Here is a 13,100-nt window from a genome sequence, read left to right on the forward strand (position 1 = left end):
ATCTTTTGCCTGTAATGAAACCTACTTAGTTTTTCTTGTTCAATAAAGCGTCATGACTTGATTTGGGCTTGGACTTTGAAAGCTCGAGTTAATTTTTTTTCTAAAAGAGCAAGCAGCGCAAAGCGCTGCGCAGCGGGCAAGCATCGCGTGATCTGAGTTTTGAATAGGCAAGCTAGGGTCTTTTGTGCTGGCCCTTAAACGAAAAAGACCCAATGTCGCTTCTAGCGACAGTATATACAGGGTGATTCAAAACTAAACGGCAATCTCTCGAGAGCTTATTCTATAGCTAAAAACAAGTAAAAAAGTTCATATAACCGTATGCCCGGAAACGCTTCGTTAGCGAGTTACGCCTAGCGAAAGATTTCGCCCGGATTTCAGAACCCTTGGTGAAGTCAGGCCGTATAAAAATGGTAAAGGTAGTTACAAAGATACAAATACGATTGTTTTTTTATGTTTTTATATCTGACAAATTTATTAAAATTCGTCCCAGAGCTGTAAATGCAATACTTTCAGAGATATCTTACGTAAAACACAAGAATTGGTGCAAAGAAATAACACATTTTTGTGTTTAACGTAAGATTACTTCCATAAATGTTAAATAAAGGTCATTTTTTTCTTAAACAGATTTGTAGAACATTTAATTCTGAAAAGATTCATGTGAATTACTTAGGAAAAAATTAATAATAGGTATTGAAATTTAGCTTTATTTAAAAATAAAACAGACGCACAAAAATGCATATTCTTATCTGCAAAAAATATTAACTAATGTTTAGGTTGTGAGTAACAGCTGATCATTTATTCTAGACTGAACATTAACATAAAATGTATTTACCTTTATAAAACTGTAATAATCACCTATAATAGTTGCTCAAAGTGTCCTCCGTTGTTAGCAATGCACGTTTTCGCACGACGAATCCACTCTTTTCTAGCGCGTTTCATAACGTTTGGAGCATTCTTGATAGTTTCTGCCGCCTCTGTAATGCGATTACGTAACTCCTCTATGGTGTTAATCCGTTTTGAATAAACAATTGACTTCATCCAACCCCATAAGAAAAAGTCTGCTGGCGTGAGGTCAGGAGAACGTGGTGGCCATTTTACTGGTCCATTTCGACCAAAATACAATCTTCACACGCCACAATACAAAAACCTCCATAAAGGTTATTCAAATATTACTTCATGAACTTTAATTGTTGATCAGCTGATATTGCCAACCTTTGCAAAGAAAATATGACGATAAAAAGTGTTGAATAAATGATCAGCTGTTACTCACAACCTAAACATTAGTTAATATTTTATGCAGATAAGAATATGCATTTTTGTGCGTCTGTTTTATTTTTAAATAAAGCTAAATTTCAATACCTATTATTAATTTTTTCCTAAGTAATTCACATGAATCTTTTCAGAATTAAATGTTCTACAAATCTGTTTAAGAAAAAAATGACCTTTATTTAACATTTATGGAAGTAATCTTACGTTAAACACAAAAATGTGTTATTTCTTTGCACCAATTCTTGTGTTTTACGTAAGATATCTCTGAAAGTATTGCATTTACAGCTCTGGGACGAATTTTAATAAATTTGTCAGATATAAAAACATAAAAAACAATCGTATTTGTATCTTTGTAACTACCTTTACCATTTTTACACGGCCTGACTTCACCAAGGGTTCTGAAATCCGGGCGAAATCTTTCGCTAGGCGTAATTCGCTAACGAAGCGTTTCCGGGCATATGGTTATATGAACTTTTTTTACTTGTTTTTAGCTATAGAATAAGCTCCCAAGAGATTGCCGTTTAGTTTTGAATCACCCTGTATAATCACAGCTTTGAAGCCAAATGCCCTCCAAATTTTTTTGCGCCAACTCCTTTGTAGGATATTCTTACTTATCTTACTGAATTGAATTTTGTGAATACTGTGGTAAAATGAGTGATTTTCTGGACTAAAGCGATCTTATTATGGTACATGCAATCAAAACCCTTATTTTATGAGTGGGTATAAAAGGAAAGAGACTGCTTATGAGTGCACTTATTGTGAAATTTGTGTGTTTAAACAATTATTATGATTTGCGAAAATTCTTACGAGAAATTACAGTTTTAACGCCTATATAATGCAAATAAGGTATTGTTATGGTCTGTTATTATATTTCAATGCGTTTTGAATTAATACAACTGTCAATATTGTTCTTTACTCCCTGGATAATAATTTTGCTCACTTTATTAGACCCTAGGTAGGTTGAGGATATAACTGTTAGTACTTCTCACAGGTTGACAAAGTCATTTTCTTTTCATTTCATTAGATTTCTCCTCAAACTAAGGGAAAGTCTCAGTGGCAGTTATAAACATGGTACGGATTTATGAGTATAATATATTTGTTTAACAGTTGCGTTTAAGCAAAATACTACTATTTATTCGCTTCATCAAACGTTTGTCTCAGAGTAAATTGTCGTTTCAGTAATACCACCATCGTGTAACTGTCATCCACTTTGCCTGCTCACATCAATGATTTATATTGATCTGATTGATTTATATTTACATTAAAAGTATTGCTATTTATTTATTTACCAACCGATCCACCATACAAAATAGAAATCGCAATTGATTACATGGCCAAATATTAATAGTACTTATAACAATATGCTGAGAAGGGGTGAGTCAATACGAATTTCTTCTACGTTATGTGTAGAAAACTCGGTTGCTCCACCGTGATTAGGGAACATCGTAGTGCATCAATATTGCACCTAACATTCGCTGAACTCAACATTCGTGAAATAATATGACAGTAAGAGTACTTATACCATGCAACGTTATGAATAAGCAGGCAACGCTTGTCTAAGAATTTATATATAGGAAGCCTACGTTAGAACAAATAAAAATAGAAAATAGATAGAAGTAAAAGAAACAGGTCTAATAGAAAAATGTAGTCAACAACAAAAATAACAATAATATAACATGATACCAACAGATGGCATCAAAATCAATTCCAATTATTTCGGTAAAATAACAGTCATTGGGATGTACAGATCCCCCAATGGCTGTATTAACTCCTTTTTTGAAAAACTAGAACAGCTCTTGAATTTTTATTTTTTCAAACTCAATGAAGTTTCTCATAATCGGCGACCTCAACATTAATGTAATGGACCTCACCGACCCCCTCACCCAGCGGCTGCGCGATATTCTGAACTCCTTCAACCTAAATTGGTCTGTGGAATTCACCAACACGAGTGACCGCTACGACGAGCACAGTCATCGACAATGTGATCACCAACATTCATGGTACCACGGTCTCTGTTTTAAACACTGCGATCTCTGACCACTTTGCGCAGGAGGGCCTGGTTCGTGGATGCAAGCTGGAAAATCAAAACCCAAAATATAAAATTGCAAGATCTGTCAATTTTCAAAACATTTGCCGACTGAATAAATTGCTGGAGCGCGAGTCTTTGGCATTTTTAAATGAGTTTGAGAATGTTGAGGACAGGTTTCAAGCTTTCAGTAATAGTTTCAATTATTATTTGGATGTTGCTTGTCCGCTTAAAAAAACTAAACAAAATCAAAAACCACGGAAAAATGGCTGGTTGACTAAAGGAATTCTTATATCTCGAGACAAGCTTAAATTCTACCACAACATTTTTATTCGAACCCAAAACGAAGATATCAAAACTTTCTTTAGAACATACCGCAGGATCTATAGAAAAGTCATACGAGCCGCCAAAGCCTATGACGTCAATAGAGCCTTAGGTAATTGTGAAAATTTCTCAAAAACTGCTTGGAAAATTATTAACAACCTTTCTCTAGATACAAATTCAAAAAAGTCTTCCCAACCGATTGCAATCAAAATTGAAAACAAAATTTACGAAGATCAATTTCAAAGTGGCTAACCAATTCAATAAATACTTCTCTACCGTGGCTACAATGAACTCGTCATTTAAAGAAATCTCAGTCACACGGAAGAGAAGTCAATGATCCGGTTGCATCCATGGCCCTGGCCCCTGTGTGGGAGGGGGAGGTAGCAAATGTCATACAGAGGCTGAACACAAAAAAAACCAGTGACGCCAATGGGATGTCAGTATGGCTACTCAAACGTTGCTATAAGCACATTTTGAGACCGCTCACAAAATTGATCAATTTCTCATTTGAAACTGTAAATTTTCCATCTTCTTTAAAGACTGCCAAAGTCATTCCGATTTTCAAAAAAGACGATCCTTGCCCTCGCAAGCAACTATCGTCCAATCTCAATTCTTCCTGTGTTCAGCAAAATTTTTGAAAAATTATTCTATGAAAAACTGGAAAGCTTTCTAAAAAAAAAACAAAATTCTGAATCCAGAACAATTTGGATTCCGAAAAAACAAATCCACAATTGACGCGGTGAATAGCCTTCTGGACCATGTTGTCGATGGACTGGAAGGTCGTGAACATGTGCTAAGCATATTCCTCGATCTTTCCAAAGCCTTTGACTGTGTGCATCACGGGACACTGCTGCAAACAGTTAGAAAAATGTGGCGTCCGGGGTCTCCCACATTTATGGCTCCACGTCTTTATCTAAAAGATCGAAATCAGCGTGTGATGATCTCGAGCGTCGTTTCCAGCAAAATAAAAAATGGCTCATGGTGTCCCTCAGGGATCTATCCTTGGACCCTCTCCTTTTCCTGATTTATGTCTGTAGATTGAACTCAGTGATCCAACTTGGGGCACTGGTTCAATATGCTGACGACACGACTCTCTGTTTCAAAAGCAATTCAAAACAAGACCTGGAAATAAAATCTTTTGAGGGATTGAACGCATGCATTCAATATTTCACAGAATTGAACTTGACAACAAACCAGTCAAAATCAAGTGTCATCAATTTTTGTCTTCGTCAGCATGATCATGCGATGCGACCTTCTGTTTTTGCGGATGATGCCCTTTTAGAGGATACAGATTCCACAAAGTTTCTGGGGATGCTCCTTGACAGAGGACTGACCTGGAATGATCATGTGATAGCATCTGTGCTAGAGTTACCACAGGCATATTTTCCCTACGGCACCTAGCAAAGTTTTCTGTACCCTAGAGGTTCTAAAAACGGCCTATTACGGCCTAATCCATCCACATCTTGTGTATGGATTAAGACTCTGGGGAGGATGTGCCAAAAACAAAATGGAGCGGGTTTTCAGGCTCCAAAAAAAAGCAGTCAGGATAATTTTAAAACTGAATTATAGAGAGTCGTGCAGGGGCATCTTTCGGGGAGCTGGGATTGATGACATTGCCCTGCCTTTACGTTTTTGAGGTGATCGTGTACTGCAGATCGAGATGTGCCTTGATAAGTGGCAGGGACGTTCACCAATATGAAACTAGAGGCAGGGACAACTTGCGAACTCATCAACGCAGACTCACATTATCTCAACACCTCCCTCAGCAGGTGGGTGTCAGACTAATCAACAAGCTCCCTGAGGATATAAAAAACTCCAACAACCTCAATCAATTCAAAACTCGTCTCAGACGCCTGTTGGTGTCTAAAGCGTTTTACTCGATTGATGAATTCATGACGAGCCGTTGGGATGATTGAAAATCATGGATCCGAAGTCTGTGTGATTGTGTCGTGAGAATGCTGAGATGTAAGTATGACTGTGAGTGAATGTGTAGTTAGGAATTTTATGATGCATTTGACTATTGCAATACAATGTTACATATTGTCAAACACGCAATAAAGAGATTATGAATTATGAATTAAGATTAAAAGCCATTTGCGGACCGACCGACAGAAGTGACTTCTTATAACGGGCTGTGTATATATATCTTGCCAAAGTACGTTTGCTAGTTATTAAATGTTACTTTTTATGTTTTAAAATAATAAAAGACACTCATTCTTTAACATAACAGTTTTATAATTTCTATTAGTATTATAAAGAGTAATTTTGTAATATGTTTTACATTTCATATATTATTCCAAAGATCACTGACTTCTAAATATTAAAGTAATACATATCTATACATTTTCATTATTATCATTCATATTAGTGTGACAATTTGGTCAGTATAATTTTCACTACAATCTTGTATTCCCGGAATAATTACTACACTTTCATTGTCATTGTATTGTAAAAATGAAATTCTAGGTTTATAATAACTGAAATAAGAAATAAAAACTCTGGAAGGAAATATTGATAAATATCTTTTACTTCCATATCTCTTTATATTTATGTTATATAGTTTGGCATTGTTAAATTTAATTTATCTTTTTAAAAGTCAATTAATGGTTTTGACGTTTCCTTAGGTAAATTTGTATTAAAATCTGTGTTAACGTAATTTATTTTTTTAAGTGAAAAGTAAGGTAAGGCCCAATGTGATTGAGTAAAGGATATAATTATCATCAACAGAAAGACTAATTTTCTTCCAGGAATAAATTACACTACGGCTTTGTTAGCTAGGAAACTTCTAATCAATTTATTTTTAATCATATTTTAAATCCAGTTGGGACGAAACTAGTAGTGAATAGGAATGGGAATTGATATTAGCCGTGCTGAAATTTAATTTAAATATTGCTTTTAAATTATGCAGTAAGTTAATCCATTTATGTTGGGTTCAAAAATAAATACATTAGTGGTTCGTAGATTTATTCAAACCAGTATTTTACCATATATTTTAGTCTGTGTTTGATTTTATTCACAGCCTGTTATAAGAAGTAATCACTTCTGTCGATCAATCACGCCACTGCCTTTCCATTCCAACCCCCCTCCCCCGTGCAAAACATAAACCCATAGCCCACCAAAAGAAGTAGTCACTTCAACAAGGAGTAACAGTAACCTCTCACTAGCACGGCTGGATAGTCACTGAACGGAGAAACGCTCTGACATCAAAATGTCCGTTATAGCCCCTAGCAGCTACAGAGCGAACAAGCGTGACGTGACGTTCCGTAACGCGAAACGAAAGTTTTTTTCCCCGTGCAAAACATACATCCATAGCTCGCCAAAAGAAGTTGTCACTTTGATAACAACAACAGAAAATAAGAAAAAAATACCTAACAAACCAACGAGTGGCCAGCGTTGTAAAAGTGACCACATAGACACCTACTGCACTAAGCGGAAGGTGAAATGGAGCTAAACTGAACACTCGAATTGAATCAATCTTTCCAATCATAGCTGCGTTATGTGTGAATATATCTGATAAATAACTTAGACTTTAACTTAAAATAAACTAATATACGTAGCTTTGGTGGGAAGGGTTGATTCAATATGAATGTTGAGTTCAACTCCTGTTCACATTCCTCTTAGTGCAATGTCTGGGACCTTGACTCATGGAATCTGGAGTCATGTTCGGCTGAAGGAATCCAAACAAATTTGGCCACGAAGAAGCTCAAAACAAACTCTTTACGTCGTTTTGACATCAGAGACTTCTAGACTACAAAATATATAAATATAGTGTAATCTATGTGAATACATATTCGCATTGTCTGAGAATGTTCACTTCAAACCAATTAACATATTGTATTATATCACACCGAACACAATGTAATTCAGCTTTCTATAGTAATCACCTAATTCATCACCCACTTTTCATAATTATATCAATAGAAGATCGATTTTTACTGAGGAAGATAATTAAATTAGTCTAGTCTATTCGACAACCAAATCATTCAATTCTCTGCTATTCTAAAAAAATAAGGGAAACTTTATAAATAATGAGGAAAGAAAAACCTTCAACAAAGAAGACATCATCAGATTATAATGCAGTTGGCAACCTGACGTTAAGAATACCGATAGTTGATAGGTTGAGGTACAGCCAATCACGTGATAGCTCCGCCTCTTCTCACACCATAACAATCAAACATAATTCAAATTCAAATTCAAATATCCTTATTGCCATAAAAACATATAAATGCATAGCAAACGTCTTGAACATATTTGATATACAATGGTATTGTGCAAACTTAGCAACTAAAATGTCTTATCTTTTATAAAATCGTCAACACAACGATTTATTTATTTATTTATAAATAAATAAATAAACACAATAATACTCTTTGTTTATTAAAATTTTCTTTAACATATTTTTAAACTCATCTAGGCTTGCTTCCGATTTTAGGTTTGAAGGAAGTTTATTATAGAAGATGGTGTGGTTATATATGGGATGCTTTTGGAAAAAGGCTGTTCTGTGAGAAGGAATGGCTAGGCAGTCATTGTTTCTAAGGGTTCTGAGAGTTGAAGGCCTAGAAAAGAGGTGTAGATTTTTTTTGCAAAGACTAGTGACTCGAGTATGTAGATTGAGGGGAATGTCAAAAGTTTATTTTCCTTAAATACTCCTCTACAGCTTTGCCTTCTTGGTAAGCCGAAAACGAGTCTTATGGCCTCTTTCTACAGGATGAAAATTCTTTTAGTTTTTGTACTCTCTGACCCCCATATTGGGACAGCGTAAGCCATGTGGGGTAAGAAGCATCCATAATAAACCAGGATTAGGATGTTTCTGCTGCCAATGAACGCGAGCCTACGAAGAAGAAAGATGCCTTTGGAAAGTTTTTGGACTACTTTATCTATATGGCTTGAAAAGTTCAGGGAGCTGTCAATTTTAAGACCCAAGAAGTCAACCTCATTGCAGGGAAATATTTCCACATCACCAATAAAAATGTTGCCGGATCTGATGATGTCACTCCTTAGGCTGAACTCTACAAAATTAGTCTTCTCCGTGTTTACATAAAGTCGGTTTTGTGCCATCCACTGCAATAGAGAGCTTCCCTGAATGAACATTTCAACCTCAGCCTGGTCTCTAGAGTTGTTTGAAACGCTCAGCGATGTGTCATCTGCGAAGAGACAAAGATTATGGGATAACTAGTTTCAGTTTAACATCTCTTAACTGAAAATGATCTAGATTGGATCAGTATGATCCAGAAAACTTAGATGTTTGCAGCCTAATAAGCAAGAAGAGTTTTTACATTTTAGTAGTCTATATTAACTCGGATATATGACATACACTTTTGTACATGGAAAAATATTGTTAATTATCAGCCTTTATGTATAATGTATGGGTATTAACATAGTGACTAAATTCACTAGTTAAATTGATGAAACAGTGATTTAACCAGTCGTTATACGCAATATCTAACGCGATTTGGCAAAAGTAATATTAACCTTAGGAAAATAATCTCTATTTTTCCAGACATTGTGAAGAATAGCAAACTCAAGTAGGTCGAAGTTAAAATTATTTCGGGCTAGCGAAGGTAGACAGGTGTAAAAACAATCTTGTAAAGAGTAGGTTAGGTTAGGTTGGTTTAGGTTAGGTTAGGTAAAACAGGGTTTGTTGGGGTTTGTTTATTTGTTTCTCCACAATCAATCGTCATAACACACATCCAGTTATATAGAAACTACATAAATTAGGCTAATACATTATTATTAATACATTACCAGGCATTTTCATTAGTAGGTATAATGGTTGGATAAACTGACAAATACAGCATTGCCGTCACTTTGATCAACTTCAGTCAGATAATATGTATAATGGTTGGATAAAGTGATAAATAGAGCATTATTAATCACTGACCAAAATCACTGCTATTATACATAGTGACTGGATATTATATTGATTAGCTGGATTAAAGCGATACAAGCCCAAAATTAAATCTTTGTTAATTCCTCGACCCACGCTATGGAGCAAGTTATAAAATTTCCTTTCCTTAAAAAGCGTTTAAAAATTAAAAAACTACTAACTTTTATCATTATTCTTTTACAAATAGCTAATCAGAGATTCCAAGCATCATAAAGGACTAAATTTAAGATATTAATCATAGTTTTAATTGACATTTTGAATTTTCTCATTAACTATTATTAATCAATTCCAAAATCACCAGCTATTATACATAGTGACTGGATATTATATTATTTATTAGCTGGATTAAAACGATACAAACCCAAAATTAAACCTTTCCTAATTCCTCGACCCACGCTATGGAGCATGACAGAAAATTTCTCTTCTTTAAGTGCATTAAACAATTCAAAAAGCTTTATCACTAATTATTTAGATATAGCTAATCATATATTCCTACAAACTAAACATCGTAAAGGACTAAATTTGAGATATAAATATTTTTTTAATTTGAACTTTCTCATTAAATTGCATAATTAGCATACTAAATTATTTTAATAACTATAGGCCTAATATTCCACATACATTTTAAAACTTATTTAAATACTCAGTGTCATTCAAAGTCAATTTAATTAACGCTTGATTTTGCTTTGTTTCTTATATTTTTCAGAAATGTTTATATGTGTTTTTCCTTTCTACAACATCTTAAAATTTTTGATCTCGTATAATGCACGATTCTTCTAATTTTGTTTGAAGATGTTTATGCCCCAGTGGTAAAAGTAGCTCTTTTAGATCCTATGTTGATATGATACCAATATTGAAATGGTTTTATGTTTTTGACATGCTCTGAATAATATTCAAGAGATCAAGAGACTGACGAATGACGCAGGGGGGGGAGTAAGGGAGGGACAAAGTTCAGTCAGGGGACCGTGGTGAGGTCTCTTGCAAAATTCAAGGAGTCTATTAAAAGATAAAACATGTGATAGCTCTTGTGCCTGAGATGAAAAGACTGCAAGATGTTATAAAGGAGGGAGGAGTATGTGGTTATGTGAGAGTAAAATGTGGTAAGGGGGTGAGGGGGGGTGACCGCAGAGGGCAGTAACTCACCCTCTCCTTTAGGTAACACGAAATGCCATTATACTGCCTAATTTGAATTCTTCGAAATATATTACTTTAAATTTACGAAACAAAATTATCTCCAATTTCAAGATCCGTAGATATTTAAAAATCGTACACAATCCAGTCCCTATGTATTCGTTTGTGGCTTTATTAAACATTGGAACACAAAATATCGCTGCCGGCACAGTTGGAAGAAAACTATTGTTTTGCATGTAGCTTTCATCTTCAAATAAAAATAAATTGAAGATTACTTAGTTTGAATGCTTAATTTGTACACGTTGACGGGTACGATCACACTTTATTCGTTGAAATTTTAATAAATTATGAATTTTACAAATAACTAATTGAAAATATATTTGATTTTTTGATACATGTGTATAACCAAACTAACATATTATCTGAAGACCAAATACCTATCAAACGATTTCTTACATTCATTAGATTTGTATAAAGGACAATATTAAGATTTAGGATTTAAGGATTTAATGGCAGTTTAAGGATTTATTAAGGATTTAATGATAATTAAGATTTAATAACAAAGAGTACTAAAAGAGTGAAAATAAAAAAAAATTAAAAATAACTAAATCTACTTTTTGTAGGCCTACTCCAAATAAGCTTTATTTATGGAAATTTAAAATTAAAAAGTTAAAATTTCACAGATAAATTTATGGTTTGGTGAAGAAATCAGGAAGAAATAAAATTGTTTTAATTTCTTTCCTTGATTATACTTGAAAAATTAATTAAATGAAAAATAACTTTTACATTTTTAAACATTGGAAAGGCATATGTTTTTATGGTCTTGGAAGAAGAAATACCATAAAATATTCAATATATTCAGGACCTTTGTGTTCAGAATTAATAATATAACAATCTTTAATTCGGGAGAAATAGTTTAAATCTTTATATATTTTATGCCTCACACATGATAGGGAACATACTTTGTGTACACCCAAAAGTGACAATCAACTTCATCGAATGTGTATTGATTATTTAATTTTAAAAGTAAGTTTTTCATTAATTTTTTTAAAAATGCGGGAGAACTATTCACTACTATCTACCGACGTGGAGAAAAAGCATATTAATCTAAACCAATCAGCTGATATTAAGTTTCGTTAGTAGATAGAGAATAACTGCCTGAGAACCCAGAGTGTTTTTGTAATCAGCTGATTTAAACTAAACTAAATTACTCTAATAAGATTAACATTGGAACTTTGGAAGCCCGTGGGGCAGAGCCCTATAGTCGTATACATTTTTTTTTTTTTTTTGACAATTTTATTTACAATCTGTTCAGACATTCTTAGAACAATAAGTAAATTAGATAAAATAATAAATTAACACGAGTTAGACTCTATCCAGCGATAGAGCTAACACAAATAAAAAAGAAAGTTTGAAATTAGAACCTAAGAGGTAAGTCCAGGATTGAGTGTCTCTTCAGACGTGTAACTGACGCACTATTATCCAACAGGTTCATCGCAAGGTAGTTCGAATGAGAATACAGCTTGTCTTGGTACTTCTTGCTGTAGCGAGTTATTTCCTCTTTTACTGTGGGAATTTTGGTGTCTTGATGTATTAATTGATTAGTTATATACCACGGAGCTTCCAGGATGTTCCGAAGGACTTTAGACTGAAAACGTTGAAGAATTTCGATGTTGGAGTTACTGGCTGTACCCCAAAGCTGTATACCATAAGTCCAAAATCACCAGGCTTCAAAATCACCTTGTATACTAACAACTTATTTCTTAATGATAATTTCGACCTCTTGTTTAAAAGCCAGGATATTTTTTTGAACTTTGAGTTTAAAAATAATCTTTTGTGCCAGATATGAGAACGCCAAGTTAGTCTTCGGTCTAGATGCATACCCAGATATTTCACTTCTTCAGATTGTGGGAGGAGGACATTATTAAGAGAGACAGGTGGGCAGTTAGCAGGCCTTGTTGTGAAAGTTACATGAGTGGACTTGGTTTCATTAACCTTCACCCTCCATCTCACAAGCCACTCCGACAAGTCATCCAGCTCAGATTGTAGTCGTTGGGATGCAATTCCTGGGTCTTCATGAGAGGCTAGTATAGCGGTATCATCAGCAAAGGTGGCCATGGTGACATCGGCTCGTACAGGTATGTCAGATGTGAAGAGGGTGTAGAAGATGGGACCCAATACACTGCCTTGTGGAACGCCCGCCTCAATTTTGTGGAGGTCGGAGTATTCGTCTTGAAATTTGACTCGAAAAAACCTGTTTGACAAATAGGACTTGATGACATTAAAGAAAGAATGAGGAACAATTAGTTTTAATTTATAGAGGAGACCCTCATGCCAAACTTTATCAAAAGCCTGACTGATATCAAGAAAAACAGCCGAGCAGTATATTTTTGCTTCCAGATCTTCCTTCACTACATTGACCACACGATGAATCTGCTCAATGGTAGAGTGCTTCTGGCGGAA

At 34.6% G+C, this 13,100-nt stretch overlaps 2 protein-coding genes across 4 annotated transcripts in view; both read right to left on the minus strand.

Moving 5' to 3' along the window:
- The window catches only part of LOC124366877, a 52,562-nt gene extending 39,807 nt beyond the window's left edge, over positions 1–12,755 (minus strand). The window contains exon 1 of the mRNA XM_046823477.1: positions 12,609–12,755. Within this exon, the coding sequence (XP_046679433.1) occupies positions 12,609–12,755 (147 nt within the window). The remainder of the gene's footprint in view (positions 1–12,608) is intronic.
- LOC124366264 overlaps positions 1–13,100 on the minus strand; it is a 235,476-nt gene that overhangs the window by 133,963 nt on the left and 88,413 nt on the right. The window lies entirely within an intron of this gene.

The sequence above is a fragment of the Homalodisca vitripennis genome, chromosome 7, assembly GCF_021130785.1.
Source record: "Homalodisca vitripennis isolate AUS2020 chromosome 7, UT_GWSS_2.1, whole genome shotgun sequence".
NCBI classification, from domain to species: domain Eukaryota; kingdom Metazoa; phylum Arthropoda; class Insecta; order Hemiptera; family Cicadellidae; genus Homalodisca; species Homalodisca vitripennis.